Raw genomic sequence first — 15414 nt, 5'->3', positions numbered from 1 at the left:
TTCACACCAGCTCGTGGTGTTAGCTCAGGTGAAGTGTGGGCTGGCACAAGACAGGAGACAGCATTATATCTTGAAATAAACACATAAATATTTAATTGAAAGCAGATGGGGAGCACAGATGATTGTAATAACCAAAATGTGTTGAAAGATAAGGTGATGCAGAAAAATCTAGAGGATGGTTGAGTGTTAAAGCTCAGTGATTGAGTTCATTTCCTCATAGAGAAGTTCCTCTGCATTACTCAAAAATACATGCTATGGCTTTTGGCATGCATATCTTAATAAATGGATACTTTTTCATCTGAAAGTTGCCTTTTGATCACTTTGCTCTTTCTGTATGGGTATGTTTGAAGTTGTTAGTGTGAGTGAAGAAAAAAATGGTAGATATGTTCTTGCTTCTGCAAAACATTGATGCCCCCTAGTAAAACCATTAACTAGGGGTTGTAACTGTTTGAAAAAATCCCTGTACAGGTGTTCTTTGCTTAAAATACTTAAATAGAAATGTTTCAGATTTCTGTTTCTGTAACTGGACAGATAATGGTTTCTCCAGCTCTTTATGGTGGTTTTATCTGCTTACTTTAATTGTCTAAATAAGCAAATCTGAAATGACATGGAGATGACTGTGGGTAGAGGAAACTTAATTGTACAATTGCACTTTCTTGTTATTTATAGTAAACATGTCTAGACTTCTCATTTGTATAACCTTCCCAATTTAACAAACTATAGTACTTGTATTAGATGCAACTGCATACTTAGTTCAAATGTCTGAATGGTTATTCAGTTTTTCTGTATTTTATAAATTAATTACCCAGATATATCTATTTAAATCTTACATTTCTGATTCTACACTGTCTTGAGTCATGGAGTCTCATTTGCTCAGGCAAAAATGTCATTTTTGTAAATGACACTTGACAAACCAGCAGACAGGAATTTAGGAACTGATAAGTGCTGGCATCTTTAGTTACTGATCACATTCTGCCACACATGCCCTCTCAAAGGGTTTTTAGGTATGGGGTTTTTGTTTCCTCCCCTTGCATCTGTTCATGCAGGGCTTGTTCTTTGCTTGTTGGCTGATCTGCTGACACATGTTGCTCGAGTTATTTTTGTGTTGTATTTCTTTGCAATCAGGGAGCTAACAAAAACTCTTGCAGTGAGTGTGTATTTGCACATAGCTTAATCTATCAGTGTAGGTGGCTTTGCAACAATGTAATGCACACTCAAAATGTTAATTTGCAGCTTGGCAAGAGTGGAGAGGAGTTCAGCATTTAGCATCTTTGCAATGTTTTTAGTTTGAATGAACATGTTTAAATGTACTCCTTTAATCAGAAGTCTTCAGAAGACTTAATGTTTGGGCCAGCAAAACAGGGAATCTTCTACTGAAATAATTTCTACCTTCTTTTCCATTCTCTTTTTTTTTTTTCTTCTCCTTCTTTTCACATATATGATTGTATAAATTGCACTCCATTCAATAAGAACTTGTGCAGGTCATGCAGAAACTCTTACAATACAGGCTATCAGGTTTTCCAAATATCAGAAATGCATTCTTAGTAATAGTTGAGTGTCTCAACCTCTATTTTTAAATTATATTTTAGTGCATAAATTCTCCAGTCTATTTACCAGTCTTCATGATTTGCTTATGAGCTTGTTTGTAAATGCTCACAACTTTAACCAACAAGGAGCAAGTGAATTGTTGGGATTTTTTGGGTTTTTTTGTTTTGTTTTGTTTTTTTTTGTTTTGTTTTTTTTGAGATATAGTCCTGGATAGGCTTGTTTTCTTTTGTCTCCCTTCATTCTTCCCCACAGGCCACCAGTGAAAATTAAATTCTTCAAAATATTAGTTTTTCAAATGAAAATAGACTTTTCAGTGAGTAAATGAGAAATGTTTTTGTGACTAGAGGAAGAAGATCAGTGTGTGTAAGAGACAGCTTATTGCTGCCTTTTATCCTATTGTTGGGTTCTACTGCCGCCTGTGCTTTTCACCAGTGTAGGTTCCTCTTGTTTCACCTAAATTATGGCCAGGTTCCAGATTTCACAGTAAATTTCATTTAGACTTCTAAAACTAACTTTAACTTGAGACACACAGTATCTTTATTATATTTATTAGCAAAAAGTAATTTTTTTCTATGTGTGTAGAGTATTCTGTGTGTGTAGAGTAGCCTGGTTCTACATTCTTCAGAGAGGGGGCAAATTCTGTCAACTTCTGGCTTAAATGATCTCCTATTGAAATGAGTAGTCCCTTGCCCTTTTCTTAACACTCTCTGTTGGACTGTCTATCAACATAAATCAAAGTTGTCACATCAGACTCTACTGAAGTTTTTTCAGCATATGCAACCAAAGCACAGCAGGCCAGATCCCCTCTCCTTGATGGGGTTCTGTTGATTAGCATCAGCTCAATTTGTGGCCCAGCATGTGCAGTGGTCTCAATTCCCAAACACAGCCCCACTGGCTCTGCAAGACGCCAGTGCCACATTTATGTTGGAGGAAAGTTTGTTGTATCAGCTGTGTTACAGAAAATCTGTTTTCCCCAGGCTGTTTGTTACAGATTGTTCATTGTGACTTTGGCTGGGTATCAGATGCTTCTATTTAAACAAACAAATGCCTTCTCCTAGTTTTCCTCAACATGTCCTGCAGTGAAGTACCTCTGACTGAGACAAAATGAGAGATACATATGTATTCCATAAGTAAATCATAATTTTTCCAAACACATCAATAAAGCAGTCAATGAATTGTGACTTCAGAGTAGGTTCTAGTGGCACTAAAACAGCAACCAGAATCTCTGAAAATATCCATTTTCAATACACCTACTAAAAACACCAGATGTTTTTCCCCTTCTTGCCAGATCAGTGACACCAGCATCTGTACTACCTGTGTTGCTCAAAGGTGAGCCACAGAAAGGTGTGATCTTCCATATTTAAGATAGAAGTCCTTGTGTACAGATATGTCAAAGCAACTGTATGTTTGCATTTCTGGATTTTTTTCCCCTTTTTTCCTCTTTTCCCATGAGTTTTGACACAGCATTTTGGAGCATCTGCTGACAAGAGTATGTCAAAAGAGTGTAGAGTAGTATCTTCTATTCTTGCATTCTGGCTGGCAGTGTGTTTTGGCTCACTGGTATATTACATTTGTAATCCTATACCATGCATGCTGTCCTAGAATAGATCATAGAATCACTGAAAAATGTAGGTTGGAACCGCTGGAGGTCATCTGGTCCAATACCCTCTGACTCCAGCAGTGATGGCTTCAAAAACAGATAGTGTTACTCAGGGTCTTGAGCCCACTGAATTTTGAATATCTAGAAGAAGAAAAAAAAAAAAGGTTACAACTCTGGGTAATAAGCAAAAAAAGAAAAAAAAGGTTGAGGGTGTTTAAAATTAAAAACAGGTGACTGAGTTGGAGTTTCCTTTGTTGCCTTTTCTTTTTGCACCTCTGAAGAGAGTTTGATTCACTTTTTTCTGTACTCCTCAGTCCCCAAGGTAGTGAAGAGTTGAATTGGCTCCTACTTTGACTTTTCTCACAGCCTCTGGTCTAGCATGATGTGCTGCAGCCTCCTTACCACTGACTCTGTCCAGCTGGCCAATCTCCTCTCTGCTGGAACATACCAAACTGGATGTGTGTCTAGCTGCCACCCAGATGGGAATAATAATTTCTGCCAGCACATTGGCTGCAATTCTGCTCAGACAGCTCAGAGTGGGCAGCCTTGGCTGCTGCAGGGGTCCCTTGCTGACCCCTCCCAGTTCTTCACCTTCACACATAGTCTTTGTGCTGGTCATCCCAGCCTGAAGGGCTTGTGAGACTTCTTCAGACTGGTTTTCTAGTTTGTCCTGGTGCTGGGGAGCAGCAGCCCTGCACCCACCATTTCAGTCCTCCCCATGGCTGATGTCATGGATTCATAGAATTGTTCAGGTTGGAAAAGACCTCTGAGATCAAGTCCAATCATTTATCCAGCACTGCCAGCTCCACCATTACACCATGTCCCTTAATGCCACATCTTCATGGTGTTTAAATATCTCCAGGGGCGGTGACTCAACCCAGAAGTTATTTATGGAACGTGACCTGAATTTTCCCCTTGTACTGCATTAAGAGTGGGGTATTGATTACCCTTGAATAGGATGAGGGTGTGTTTATCCTCTTGGCCAGATGAAGCAGTATTGACCTGGGTATTGACCCATGAGGTGGCACCACTGAGGTCAGCCACCAGCAGGACCATTAGACCACAGCCCCTGCATTTGAAGCCTGGTGACCCAGCCAGTTTCTCATCCCATGCCTAAAAATAATCACATATCTTCTCTCACCCAATCCTTACATTTAAGCACTGCAGATTTAATAAACAGATTAGTGGAATGGAAATTGTTAGTACTGTAGACTTCTAAAAATGCATCACTGCATTTAAGAAGGAATTGGGAGTTGTTTGCAGAAAGCTGACAGTCCAGCAGAGAAATCTTTTTCTTTGTTTTTTTCAACCAATATAGATTTGTGAAAGTGTCACATTCAGAGTGATTTGAGTTGAAAAGAAACTGAAGGGAGAATTGCAATTGGGTTAATTTTTTCAGTACTAATTTACATTGTTTAAGCTTTCTTGCACTGGCTGTGTTTGCAGGCTGTGTATAGGAAAAGCAGCTGTGTTAGAAAGGCTTTAAGGAGAATGCATGGCAATAAAAACACAAAGTATCAGGAGGGTTCAGCATGCTGGAATTATTTCTAGCTAATTTTGCTTTAAAGTAACTGAAGTTTTAAAACAGTTAAATGTACAACTTTTTTCTTCTTTTTTTTTTTTCATTTTCTTTGCACTTTGTGAGACTTTTCTGGATGTGATGGCAAATTATTGTTTGTTATTCAGAATTCATTTTGTAAATTGTTTTTCCTCTAAAAAGGAGCTTGTGTTTGGCTTGGATAAGCCCAAGGTCTGTAAGCACAACCATCCTGGAACACTTGGGCTCATCTGAGCCTGGAGATGCAGCTCTGGGCAGGGTTTGGTGGAGACAGGGGCAGGGTAGAGAGAATGTTATAGGGCAATAATGTTATAGCCACAGCTGACCACCATGGAGCTGTGAACTTCCTAGGGAGAAAATGGGGATGGGAGAGTGTGTTTCTAGCTCAGAAACAAGGGATATCTGTGAGCTCTGTGGAGAATTTTCCACTGTGTCAGTGTGAGCAATGGAATTGCAAATAGGGGAGGTAGCTGCTTCCGGTTTTGCACAGCAGTTTGACAGGAATAATTCAATCCAACACTCCTGTCATAAGGGGGCATTAGTATGATAGTCCTGTGTTGTGGTGACTGCACAGATTTTACATCTCTTTTCCTGCTCTTCCTCCCTGACACTTCCCTTTTCGTCCCATTCCCCTTGTCAAACTCACCCACCACAATCTCCTGCATTGACAGATGTGTTTAAACAGGTATATTGTATTTAAAATATATGCCCATAGCTCTGCATTAGTCAGGTTAACCTTACATCATGCCTTAATTTTACTAATCTCACTCCATTATTACTTTCACGTTCTTTCCATTTCTTGTTTGTTTTGAACTTGAGAAGGTTTGCACAACCAAAGGTGCATTTGCTTGCCTTTTAATTAAACCAAGCAGCTTTGATTGTCAAAAAATACACAAGGATGTTGACTTTGGTAGTAGACAAGTGTTTGGTAGATGTCTTAAATTCTACAAAATCCATGGAAAAAAAAGTATCTTCTGTGTGGCACTGATGAATGAACATGCATTTTCAGTATGCTTTGACTTTTATTATCAAATGCAGTGGTCACAATATCACCTGCAAAAGATAACATGGTGGTGGCAGAGATCAGAACTAGTGTCCTGAAAATGGCCATAAAATTGTTCTTGAAAATTTGCATGTGTTTGTTTTTGTCCTAAGTGTTGATACAATCTTTTTGAAGGCTGTATAAAAGTAGCTTTTTTTTATTTTTTTTTTTAAATTGTGTAAGCAAAATAAAAACTTAAGAACTATTGGAATGAATGTGGAAAAAATTCCAAGTGTGAATTTATACAGCTGTGCACGGTACTAGAGACATTGACTTGTCAAATGTAAAGGAATATAAATACAAATGGAGGTGCATTGCCCTTTTATTCTTAAACATTTGAGTTTGCTGGAAGCACAGAAAATAATGATCTGTTGTTCGAAGTGCTGGATGTATAGATTGATGCCAGCAGGAGTGCTTACAAAAAAGAAAATGCCTTCAGTTTTGAGCAGAATTCGTATCCATGTTCACCATACCTTGAGGAGTAGTCACTCTTCTGAAAAGAATCTGCTGTCAAATACAGGGAAAAACTTGTAACCTAGTTTAACCTAAAGGAAGATGTTTATAATATTTTAATTTTTTTCATTGTTGACAGTGGTGAGAGGGTGGTTTTGTTGTTTTTTTTTTTTTGTTTTTTGTTTTTTTTTTTTGGAGGGGGGCAGTGGTGTATGATTTTTTTAGTTGAGTTTCTTTTTTGGTTTATTTTTACTCTTTGTTTTATTTATTTTTGGTTTTCTGTTGCTTTTGGGGGGCGGGGGGGGGGGGGGCGCTTTTTCCCCCCTCTCTCTTCTCATGTTTCCTGAAACTCACCTTGCAGTAGTTGAATATGGAATTGAGCATCAGGATGTATCTGGTGGAAGGGCCTGCACTTTCATCTTAAATTTCAGTTTCAGTGAGAGAGGACTTTGGTGTTAGGGGAAATTGGGGCAGGGTTTTGAGAAGGAAAAGATCATGTGCAGCTGGGGATTTCCCTTATGGTGCTGCAGAGAAGAATCATGTGTTCTGTTTTCACTGTATGCAATCACTGGAGGTCTTGGTCTTTGTGGTGACTTAATCAAGATTGTGTGCAATCTTTGAGTTTCTGACGCAAGTTGGTAACTTTAGTTTGGAGAAAACCACTAACTTCTAGGCAGCTCTGATGTTCATCTCTGCCCCTGGATACAACTTTGCTTATAGTTGTACTTTGTATAACTGTATATTTGCAGTTATAAAGGTATTTCTTGGCCTGTCACTCTGATTGAAATTCAACAATCAAATTAATTGTGGAGAATATAATCTATTTTCTAAGGATTACTAGTAATGTAGTCATTACTTATGCAGCTGCATCAGTTTGGGGAGCACTTGTATTGAACTTTTGGTTAATTTGCCTTTTGTGCTGTTAGAAATAAGCACAAAAAGCTTGTGATAAAAATCTGATCCTGGTCTGTGAGTTTGATAGATGGAGTTGGTGGAGTTGAGTAGACACAAAGCAATTCAGCTTCAGTCCCCAAGATTCATCCAACTGACATTGCACTCACTTCTACCACAAAGCAAAAGAGAAATACAGAAGTTCCCACTCATTTCATCATTGTTTTTTCCCCTTGCAGATTTAAAGTGCTGACTGAAGTTTGAGCAGCTCTATGTGTGACTACCTATAAATAAAGTTCAGACTGCAAGTAATATTTTGTAGCTTCAGAAATGAAGAGCTGGAAATCATCTGTGATGCACTGGCATTTTCTCCACTATTATCTCTTGCTCTACTCCATCCCTCTGCTCCTCTGGCTTGGCTGCTGCAATTTTGCATTTCCCCAGGTGCAGGCAGGTACTTTAAACAAGCTCCTGGCAGGGACTAGCAGCTTTTTCCTCTCTGTTGGCGGGATTTGGTGAAGTCATGTGGGCACTTGCTCCAGAGCTGGGAAATTGTGTTGCAGTCTGTTCCAGTTAGGTTTCTGTGAGTAATTGCAAACTTCCCTTATCTGTATTGTCTTAAGGGTTTCTGTTGTTAATTGATTCAGTTGCATGAAGCTGTGACAGCTGTGATAAGCCTTACTATTTTTATATCCAGTTAAATATTTATAAAACGTGAATTTCACTGTATGTGGCTGGAAAGTCAGATGGAGAGCCTCTGAGTGTATTTGTTTAATTGTCTGTAGCCAAGTACAATTAGCATGTACTGTACAGGCAGTGTAATTATCCTGTCTAATAAGCATGCAGAATTCTTCCTTACTAGAAGATTATTTTATTGTTCCCTTGGTGCAGTGTGGGGCAGCCTTTGGATCCCCATGCTAAAAATAAGAAAGAAAGATGTGCATATTGTGTATTGCATCAGCTTTCAGCAAGCTTAAAATAATTTATTGTGCAAGAACATGTCCTTCAGCTGATTCCCTAAAGACTATTGACAAGTTTAACTCCTTTGAGCCACGCACACACCCTGCCATGTATGGACACAGAAATAATATAATTCAGCTTATAAAATAATCCATTCAGCTTGTAAAATAACTCATCAATATGCATTGATCTAAATTCAGGAGGAATTTGGATTGCTTGTGTGGAAGAGAAGAGGTAGCATTAGCTTTAACTAAAATATAATTTGATTGATTTGGCATGAGTGCTGGTCTGATTAAGTGCTCTCTGGAAAGGTTGTTTGTGTGTCCAAATGCTTTCTTAGGTTTCTTTGTAACAGGACTAATCCAAAATTGTAAGTCTCTTTAATTCTGTATACTAGAGGCAATCTCTTGATTGCAACTCTTGGAGAATCAGCAGTAAATGCATCCCAAACAGCAATTATGCATTACTGCTTGTACTTGCCCATAAGTTGACTAAATTACTGTAGTAATGTATTTAATACCTTGTACAACAGAGGTGTATTTCTAGCATAGAGGTGCTTAGAAACAGCTGTGCATTCCTCTTTTCTCTTTAGCTGTAGAACAAGATTTTTGTTTTCTGCTTTGGTTAGTTTTGTGTATTGCCTCCATATAGTTAATGCTTAAAGAGAGAGCATGAATGGCTGTTCTAATAGGCTAAGTAGCTATTGACCTGAATGTTTAAAGCTTATTTTGGAGGTGTGAGATGAAAGTATAACTTCCATAAATGAACTGTCAGCTTCAGTGTTTGAGACTTCTGTTTATTTTCTGTTCAATTTCTCACTGTGGATTTGGGGCTTTTTTAGGTGTAAATTAAGAATAATGGCATCATTAAGAAGATAAAGCAATGAAAATGTACTTCATGTCTGTTGAGATAGTCACAAGTTTGCTTGGGCTGTTTCTATGCATGTATTTCCTTTGAGGCATTCATCCCCAAGGTTGGGGTGGAACATCACTGCTCATTCCAGTGCTTCTCTCATTTCTTCTAAGACAGGTGACAACTGGCTCTAAACCATGTCTGTGAAGTCCCAGTGTCCTTTTGTCTGTCCAGTACTTACTGCTGTAATCTTCATCTGGCATTTCTTGGGATGACAGGAGTGGCTTTAGAAAATCTGAACTCTGACTTGAGTGACCCAGCTGTTGGAAGTACACTGCAAACATGAGTTACAGAGTAGGATTACTTTAAAAATCATCAGTTGGTAGTAGTGGTAGGTTGTATTGTCTGCTGCTTTGGGAAGGTACTGAACTGTGGAATAAACAGGATTACACTTAACTTGGAAGAAAAAAAAAAAACAAAACAGTTGAATGAAATGTTTTAGAGTATGATTTTAATACTACAGAAGAGGCACAGATGCAGTTTCACCCAGGTGATTTATCCTGCCTTGGAGTCAGGGAATAGGTAGCCATGAAACAGGTAGAGTTCACCCTCTAAAATATTATTAAATAACTAATTCTGAATAAGGTTGATTTTTTTTTGAGTGGTGTTTTTTCATTTGTTTGTTTTTGGGGTTTTTGTTTGTTTTAAGGAAGATGTATGCACGCTTTCAAAACTTGCATAGAGAGCTGACATTTCTGTCTGAGTATTTGTAAAAGTCTGGCAGATCTACCAAAGTGAATTGAGACAATGAATTGAGAGTATTTCATGATAATTATTTTCCTTACTTGAATCAGAATTTCAACTTGAATCAAAATTTCAACCTGAATGTAATCCACCGAATAGATTAAAAATTGCAAAATAGATTTTTGTCTCTAAATATTTCAAGGTGTCCGGATACTGCCATGCACAGGAGCCTGAAATTACTACCAGTACTCTGTTAAACTGTATTAAAACCAAGTCCACATAAATGTGCAGAGTAGAAATAATGCTGAATCTAATTGGCATTTGATATTCTCATGAACTTTACTAGACTACAGTTAATCAAATGTTGATTCATATTTAATTGTTTTTGTGGTTTGAATTTTGCATCAAATTATATTACAAGGGGCTTAATCACAAGCCTGTTGCTCTTTACCTCAATTTTTTATTGTGAAGTGTAGGGTCTTTTAAAAATAGATGAATAAACTTAATCTACAAAATGAATGTTCCCAGCCTTAACTAGTCACTGAAACAAAGGCTATCAGAGGTATAATTAGAGCTTAATTATATAAGCTCTTATAATTGTATCTTAGAATTAGGGGTTCTTTTTTTTTTTTTTTTTTTTTTTTTTTTTGGTTTTGTTTATGGATATACCATTTTCCCATACTTAATTCTGATTAGCCATAGAATTTTGGAATTCCTAATTTGGTATGACACTTTTCTTGTGTTCTGCTACTTTGTGTTTCTTACCACACTGAGTATGAAGGAGCAGTATTTTTGGCCAGTATAATAACTGTTTTATACAATCCTGCATTAAAAGGTATTTAGGTAATGACAGCAGTATGTATTTATTTGGAAAGATGAGCTAAACTGCACAACCTGCTTTAACAGGCTCCTGAAGTTTTGAATGCCTGCCTTTCAAATGCAGTAATACAGAGGCAGCTGATTGGGGTTGGCCAAGTTCTGCTACATCAATTGTAATTGCCTAAACTTAGACATGCCAGCTGTGATGAGACAAAAACCAAGTAGGTCTTCCTCTTCTATATTCTGCCCCTTATTTAAAGTAAAAGCAGATTATCTCTGAGTCAAAAACGTTTTTAAAATCTTTGTGATAAACTAAGCCATAATGTTTGTGGTTTTTACCTATGAGAGGCTTTTCTAGCTATTTTCCCAAATATAAGCTAAAGGAGTTCTGCTGAAGTGATCACCCTGAGCTGGTAACTTTGCCCTGCCCTGCCCAAACAAGCCCAGTGAATTTGTGGGGGAAGGAGCTTAATTCCTGTCTGCCTACCCCTTCAGACAGGAGTGTGCTATCAACAGTTTGCCTTGGGAAGCAAAGAGCCCTGAATAATTTAATTTAGGTCATAAAAGTTTAAGTAACATCCGGTGTCAGAAAGGATACATGTGTCTGGAGGGGGTAAAAAAAAAAGACAAAAGGGAAGCAGGAAGAGAGAGAAGTGAACCAAGGTTGAGTCAACAGAGGCCCTTTGGAAAAGGGAAATTCAACCCTAAGGAAACCAATACAGAAAACCATAAAATACACCAAGCAAATGTATGGGAAGGAAATCAGAGGGGTGAGAAGTCTATGAAGCAGATGGTCTACTTTGTAATGTGTCACTTCACAAAAATAGGAAGTGAAATAGCTCCTTCTCCAATAGACAATTAAAAGAAAAATAGTATGTGGGGCTGTGGAGATAAGTACCCTAATTCTGTGGGGATGTCTTGTTTTGTTATTTGGTGGTGTGGTGGTTTTTTGGCAGTGAGAGGGAATCACTGTCACCCTTCAGGATGTTGAATAAAGTGATATTCAGGCTGGTGCAGTGAAACACAGGGAGCTGTTGAGACCAGCTGGATATGTCAAAGAATCCTGGGCAAAATTAGGGATGAGGAGTTTCTGTTGCAAGCATGCATTTTGCTGTCAGTATGAGCATGGTGAAAGGGCAGAAAGAATAAGAAAAGTTAGTTATTTGGCTAAAACTAAACAAGTTTATGAGACAATACAGAGTAACCTGATGAAGCAGAACAAGTGAGCGAAGAGGAGACAAGTACAGCACCTTGGGATAAGAGGATTTACAGAGGCTCAATTATTGTCCCAGCCAATGAAGCAAGGGGCAGGACAAACACGAGTTTGCAGATAAAAAAGGAAGGACCTTGATGTAGATTCTAAATCCAGAATTGGGCAGCCAAATTTTAAGTACATGGAAGAAATTAGAATGCTTTATCTTGGTGCTTGTCTCCAAGGTATCAAAAAAAAAAAAAAAAAGGGGGTGGGGAAAACAGAAAACATATGAGACAATGGAAAGGTAGAACATCTCCTGTGAACAATGAACACTCAGCGAAACTAAATCCAAGGAAAAGGAAATACTCCCACCCACTCTTTTTTCCTTATCCTTGTTCTCACAGAATCAGTGTTTACATTGAATAACACATCTCTCTCAGAGGCCACTGAAGCTGAGAACTCTGAGAATTCAAATGATTTAGACATTTATATGAGTAGCAAGTAAGAGGTGTTACAGTAAACATTTTGTTTTTAGCAAAGTATAGAATTGTTGTGGTTTTGGGCATCGGCCAATTTCAGAGGTGTGGTCTTTAGTTTTTGTGGTTCTTCCCTCTCACTCCCCTCCCGAATGTGTTATCAGCACAATTGGAGAAGCAAATGCTTTTCCCTTTTTGATACATGCTGCGGGATAGATTCACCAGTACTCTCACCAGATTGAATGTTTTTCTGAAGTACAACCCTACCACATGGGCAACTTCTGACTTCAGTGTCTGTCAGGGGTGATGGAACCAACATTTGTTTGCTTCTTTTTAAAGAAAGAAACAATAAAAACAACAAAACTTCCCCCCCTGCAACAAACAGACAAAAACCCCAAATCAAATGCCTTGGTTTTTATCTTGTGTGACTTGTGTTTGGGAAAGTTGTTAGGAACTGTTTGTCTTAGGAACATATGAATACTTCTCTCCAGTATTTAGAAGCTGCTAGGAGGCTGTAGCATCAATGGAGATGATGTGGGCTGTTATCTCTGTGAATATAAACAGAATTAAAAAGGAATTGCTCTGTCTGGAAGCTGAACTCCCTTAGTTCAAGTGCTTCCATGCACTGGTGGCTGTTGGAGCCACAGTGCCTTCATCTGCCCAATTCCACCTGCTTTGCAGCCACTGCTGTCACCAGGGAAAAGACTTGTGAGGTGTTGAGATCTGCCCCGTAGCACGAGAATTTCCACCTCAAGCATGCAAATAAAAATCTGAGGGCTGAGCACAGTCTAGTGTAAGAAATTCTGTCCTGAAGCTGTCAAATACAACTGTTGATTTACTTATTTTTTTATTAAAAAGAAATGCCAGTCAGCTGTAATCAGGTTGGGCATGTTGGATCTCCTTGTCACTCCTTGAGATTTATTTCCATCTGATCTGGCAGATGGTGCCTGGTGGTCAGGTCTCCCTCCTGTGGCACAGGCAGCTCCATAATTCATGCTTATGAAATAAACTATTTTTTTAGTTTTTTGATGGTCAGATCAAATCCTGTTAGTAAACCTCAAATACAATGAAATACATTTTCAGAAGGGCTTTAAACTTTATAATGCACTTAACAAGTATTCTTCTCTCATTTGCTGTGTGTTACCAAGCACATCTGAAAGGCAATTTACATGCCTATTGCATTTATAGTGGATTAGCTCTACTTTTTTTACCTAGAGGGGTATGTGTAAATCCTTGATGTGTGAATTGCTTCTGCAGATATGTTCAATTAGAAAGCCCACACTTCAAAGTCTGAGTTATGGATGGGGCAAGGCAAGGCCCGTGTCAAAGTGTTATCTCAGTATGTGTTTGTGAGGCTTGCGAAAGGAAGGTGCTTTAACTTGGACTTTCCTGCTTGGGGGAAGAAACCTGTCTTTTATTACTGTTTGTGCTGAGTTACAGGAGTTAATCATTGTTCAGGTGTGTGTGCATTGAAAGAGAATGTGTTCACCAAAGGCAGTAAATCTAACAGTTCAAGGTGTTTTCTTCTGCTTGGTGCGCTCGGTGTGATGTTCAATAATGATTTTCCCATGTTAGGTGCATTGAAAGCATTTTTAAACACATTAATCTCAGGTGAACAGTGCCTCACAAATATACAAAATATGCACTTGCAATGTTTGGGTAATTGGTGTATAGTCTGCAGCACAATAAAGCTGATGTATGGTTGTACATTCTGAAACACATCTATCAAAGCATTAGACATGACAGCTCATACATTGGTCAAAGGCAAAATACCCCCAGGAATCACATAATTTTCTTAATTTTCACTTAAGTCTTCAGTTGACAATAATCAGTTTGTCATAAGTGAAGGATGCAAAGGCAAGTGAGTTATAAGGTGTTTTTAACCATTCTGTGGCAAAGCCCATAGTAATAGTTTCCACACACCTGGTGACCTTCAGTATGAGAACATGCTGTTGTCTGTCTAGTCGTGTCTTTTATCTAACTTTAGGCATCAGCAGCCTGTTTCAAAAAGGGTGTAAAACATCTCTGCCAGACAAATGGGGGATGGTCTTCCTCCTCATTCTCAATGGAGTTGTTTTATTATCCTAAGGAAGGGTGCTTTGTATTTCTTCTAAACCTTGTGTTTATTTTCTTTATGCTCTTTGCATGCCATGTCTTTTTTTTTAAAACTGGCTTTTCTTTGTGTTTTCTTTTTACCTTTATGACTATTTTTGTCAGTGGTAATCTAAATTCATTTATTGTCTTCCTGAAAAGAATAAGTGACATTTCTAGGAATGGTTGAAACCTTTGACATGACATTTTTTAAAAGTAAATGTTTTTATTAACATAAATGCAACAATACTTGTAATTAAAGTGCTGTTGTGTTTTTAAGAATATTGGTATAGCTTATATAGCCTTATGTTAACAAATACAAGAATGCTTCTTTTGCAATAGAGTTCTGAAGAAAATTAAGTCCCTGCTTAATATTTTTCTCATGTGGTTTTGAAGGCAACATTTTCTTCTAGAGAAGTCGTTAAAACTAAATGTCTTGTTTTGTTTTATTTTGCCAAAGTAATGAAAACTAATTTTGGTTGTAATGAATGTTAAAAATTAGGTGTAATAGAGAAGAATATGAACTTTTGAAATATTAATTTATTTTTTTAAAGGGTATTTTTGCTCATATTTATATGTGGTCAGTTGGAAGGAAGTAAGCACTTTGTCTCCTGCTAAGTGTGGAAAGCTTTAAATACATATTGCTCGGTGCTAACTTTTTTAAAGCATTACTTATGACTGACACATCCTGGTGTAGTTTGCTCTTCCCACTAGTGACCTTGAAAGCATGTCTGTGCAATAATTGCTTATTGCTGGAACAAAAGATAGTTCTGTCCATGGTTGTTTGAATTCAGGAAGCCGTGTTTGCCAAAGTAAAATCTTGGTGACGCAGCCATGTCAGGTTTCAGCAGCCACACCTCTGCTTAGCAGTTTCAAGTTTTCGGTTTTAACCTTTGTTCATAGCAATATTCCTTTTCCAGCAAAACATCTGGGATGGTTTGCTTTCTTCCTTTCGCACTGGAGCTGTGCTAAAGAAATGCCAAGTTAGAAGGAAAAGCAGCAGCAAGTACTGTTGAGGTTTCCAGCCCTTCTGTGCTAAGACAACTGGATGATAGCAGAATAAATGGATTCTCTTCCTGATCATTGTGGTAAGGTTGGCACACAGTATCCTCAAGTGTTGGATGGTATAGATGGTGTGGGTTTTGGGGAATGGGATTTTATAATGAGCTAGCTATGCCTGATAAC

The 15414-nt window shown here is 38.1% G+C and overlaps 1 protein-coding gene across 6 annotated transcripts in view; it reads left to right on the top strand.

Annotated features, from left to right (window-relative positions):
- EML4 (EMAP like 4) overlaps positions 1 to 15414 on the top strand; it is a 145591-nt gene that overhangs the window by 18646 nt on the left and 111531 nt on the right. Inside the window, exon 1 of one of the 6 annotated variants that reach the window (XM_079297521.1) lies at positions 15278 to 15317. The exons of the other annotated variants lie outside the window; for them this stretch is intronic. Coding sequence (XP_079153647.1) covers positions 15293 to 15317 — 25 coding nt within the window. The 5' untranslated portion in view covers positions 15278 to 15292. Of the gene's footprint in view, positions 1 to 15277; positions 15318 to 15414 lie in introns of those variants that run through there. 6 annotated transcript variants of the gene reach the window in all.

Source organism: Erithacus rubecula, assembly GCF_903797595.1.
Source record: "Erithacus rubecula genome assembly, chromosome: 2".
NCBI lineage: Eukaryota > Metazoa > Chordata > Aves > Passeriformes > Muscicapidae > Erithacus > Erithacus rubecula.
This window is presented reverse-complemented; position numbering and strand designations above follow the sequence as displayed.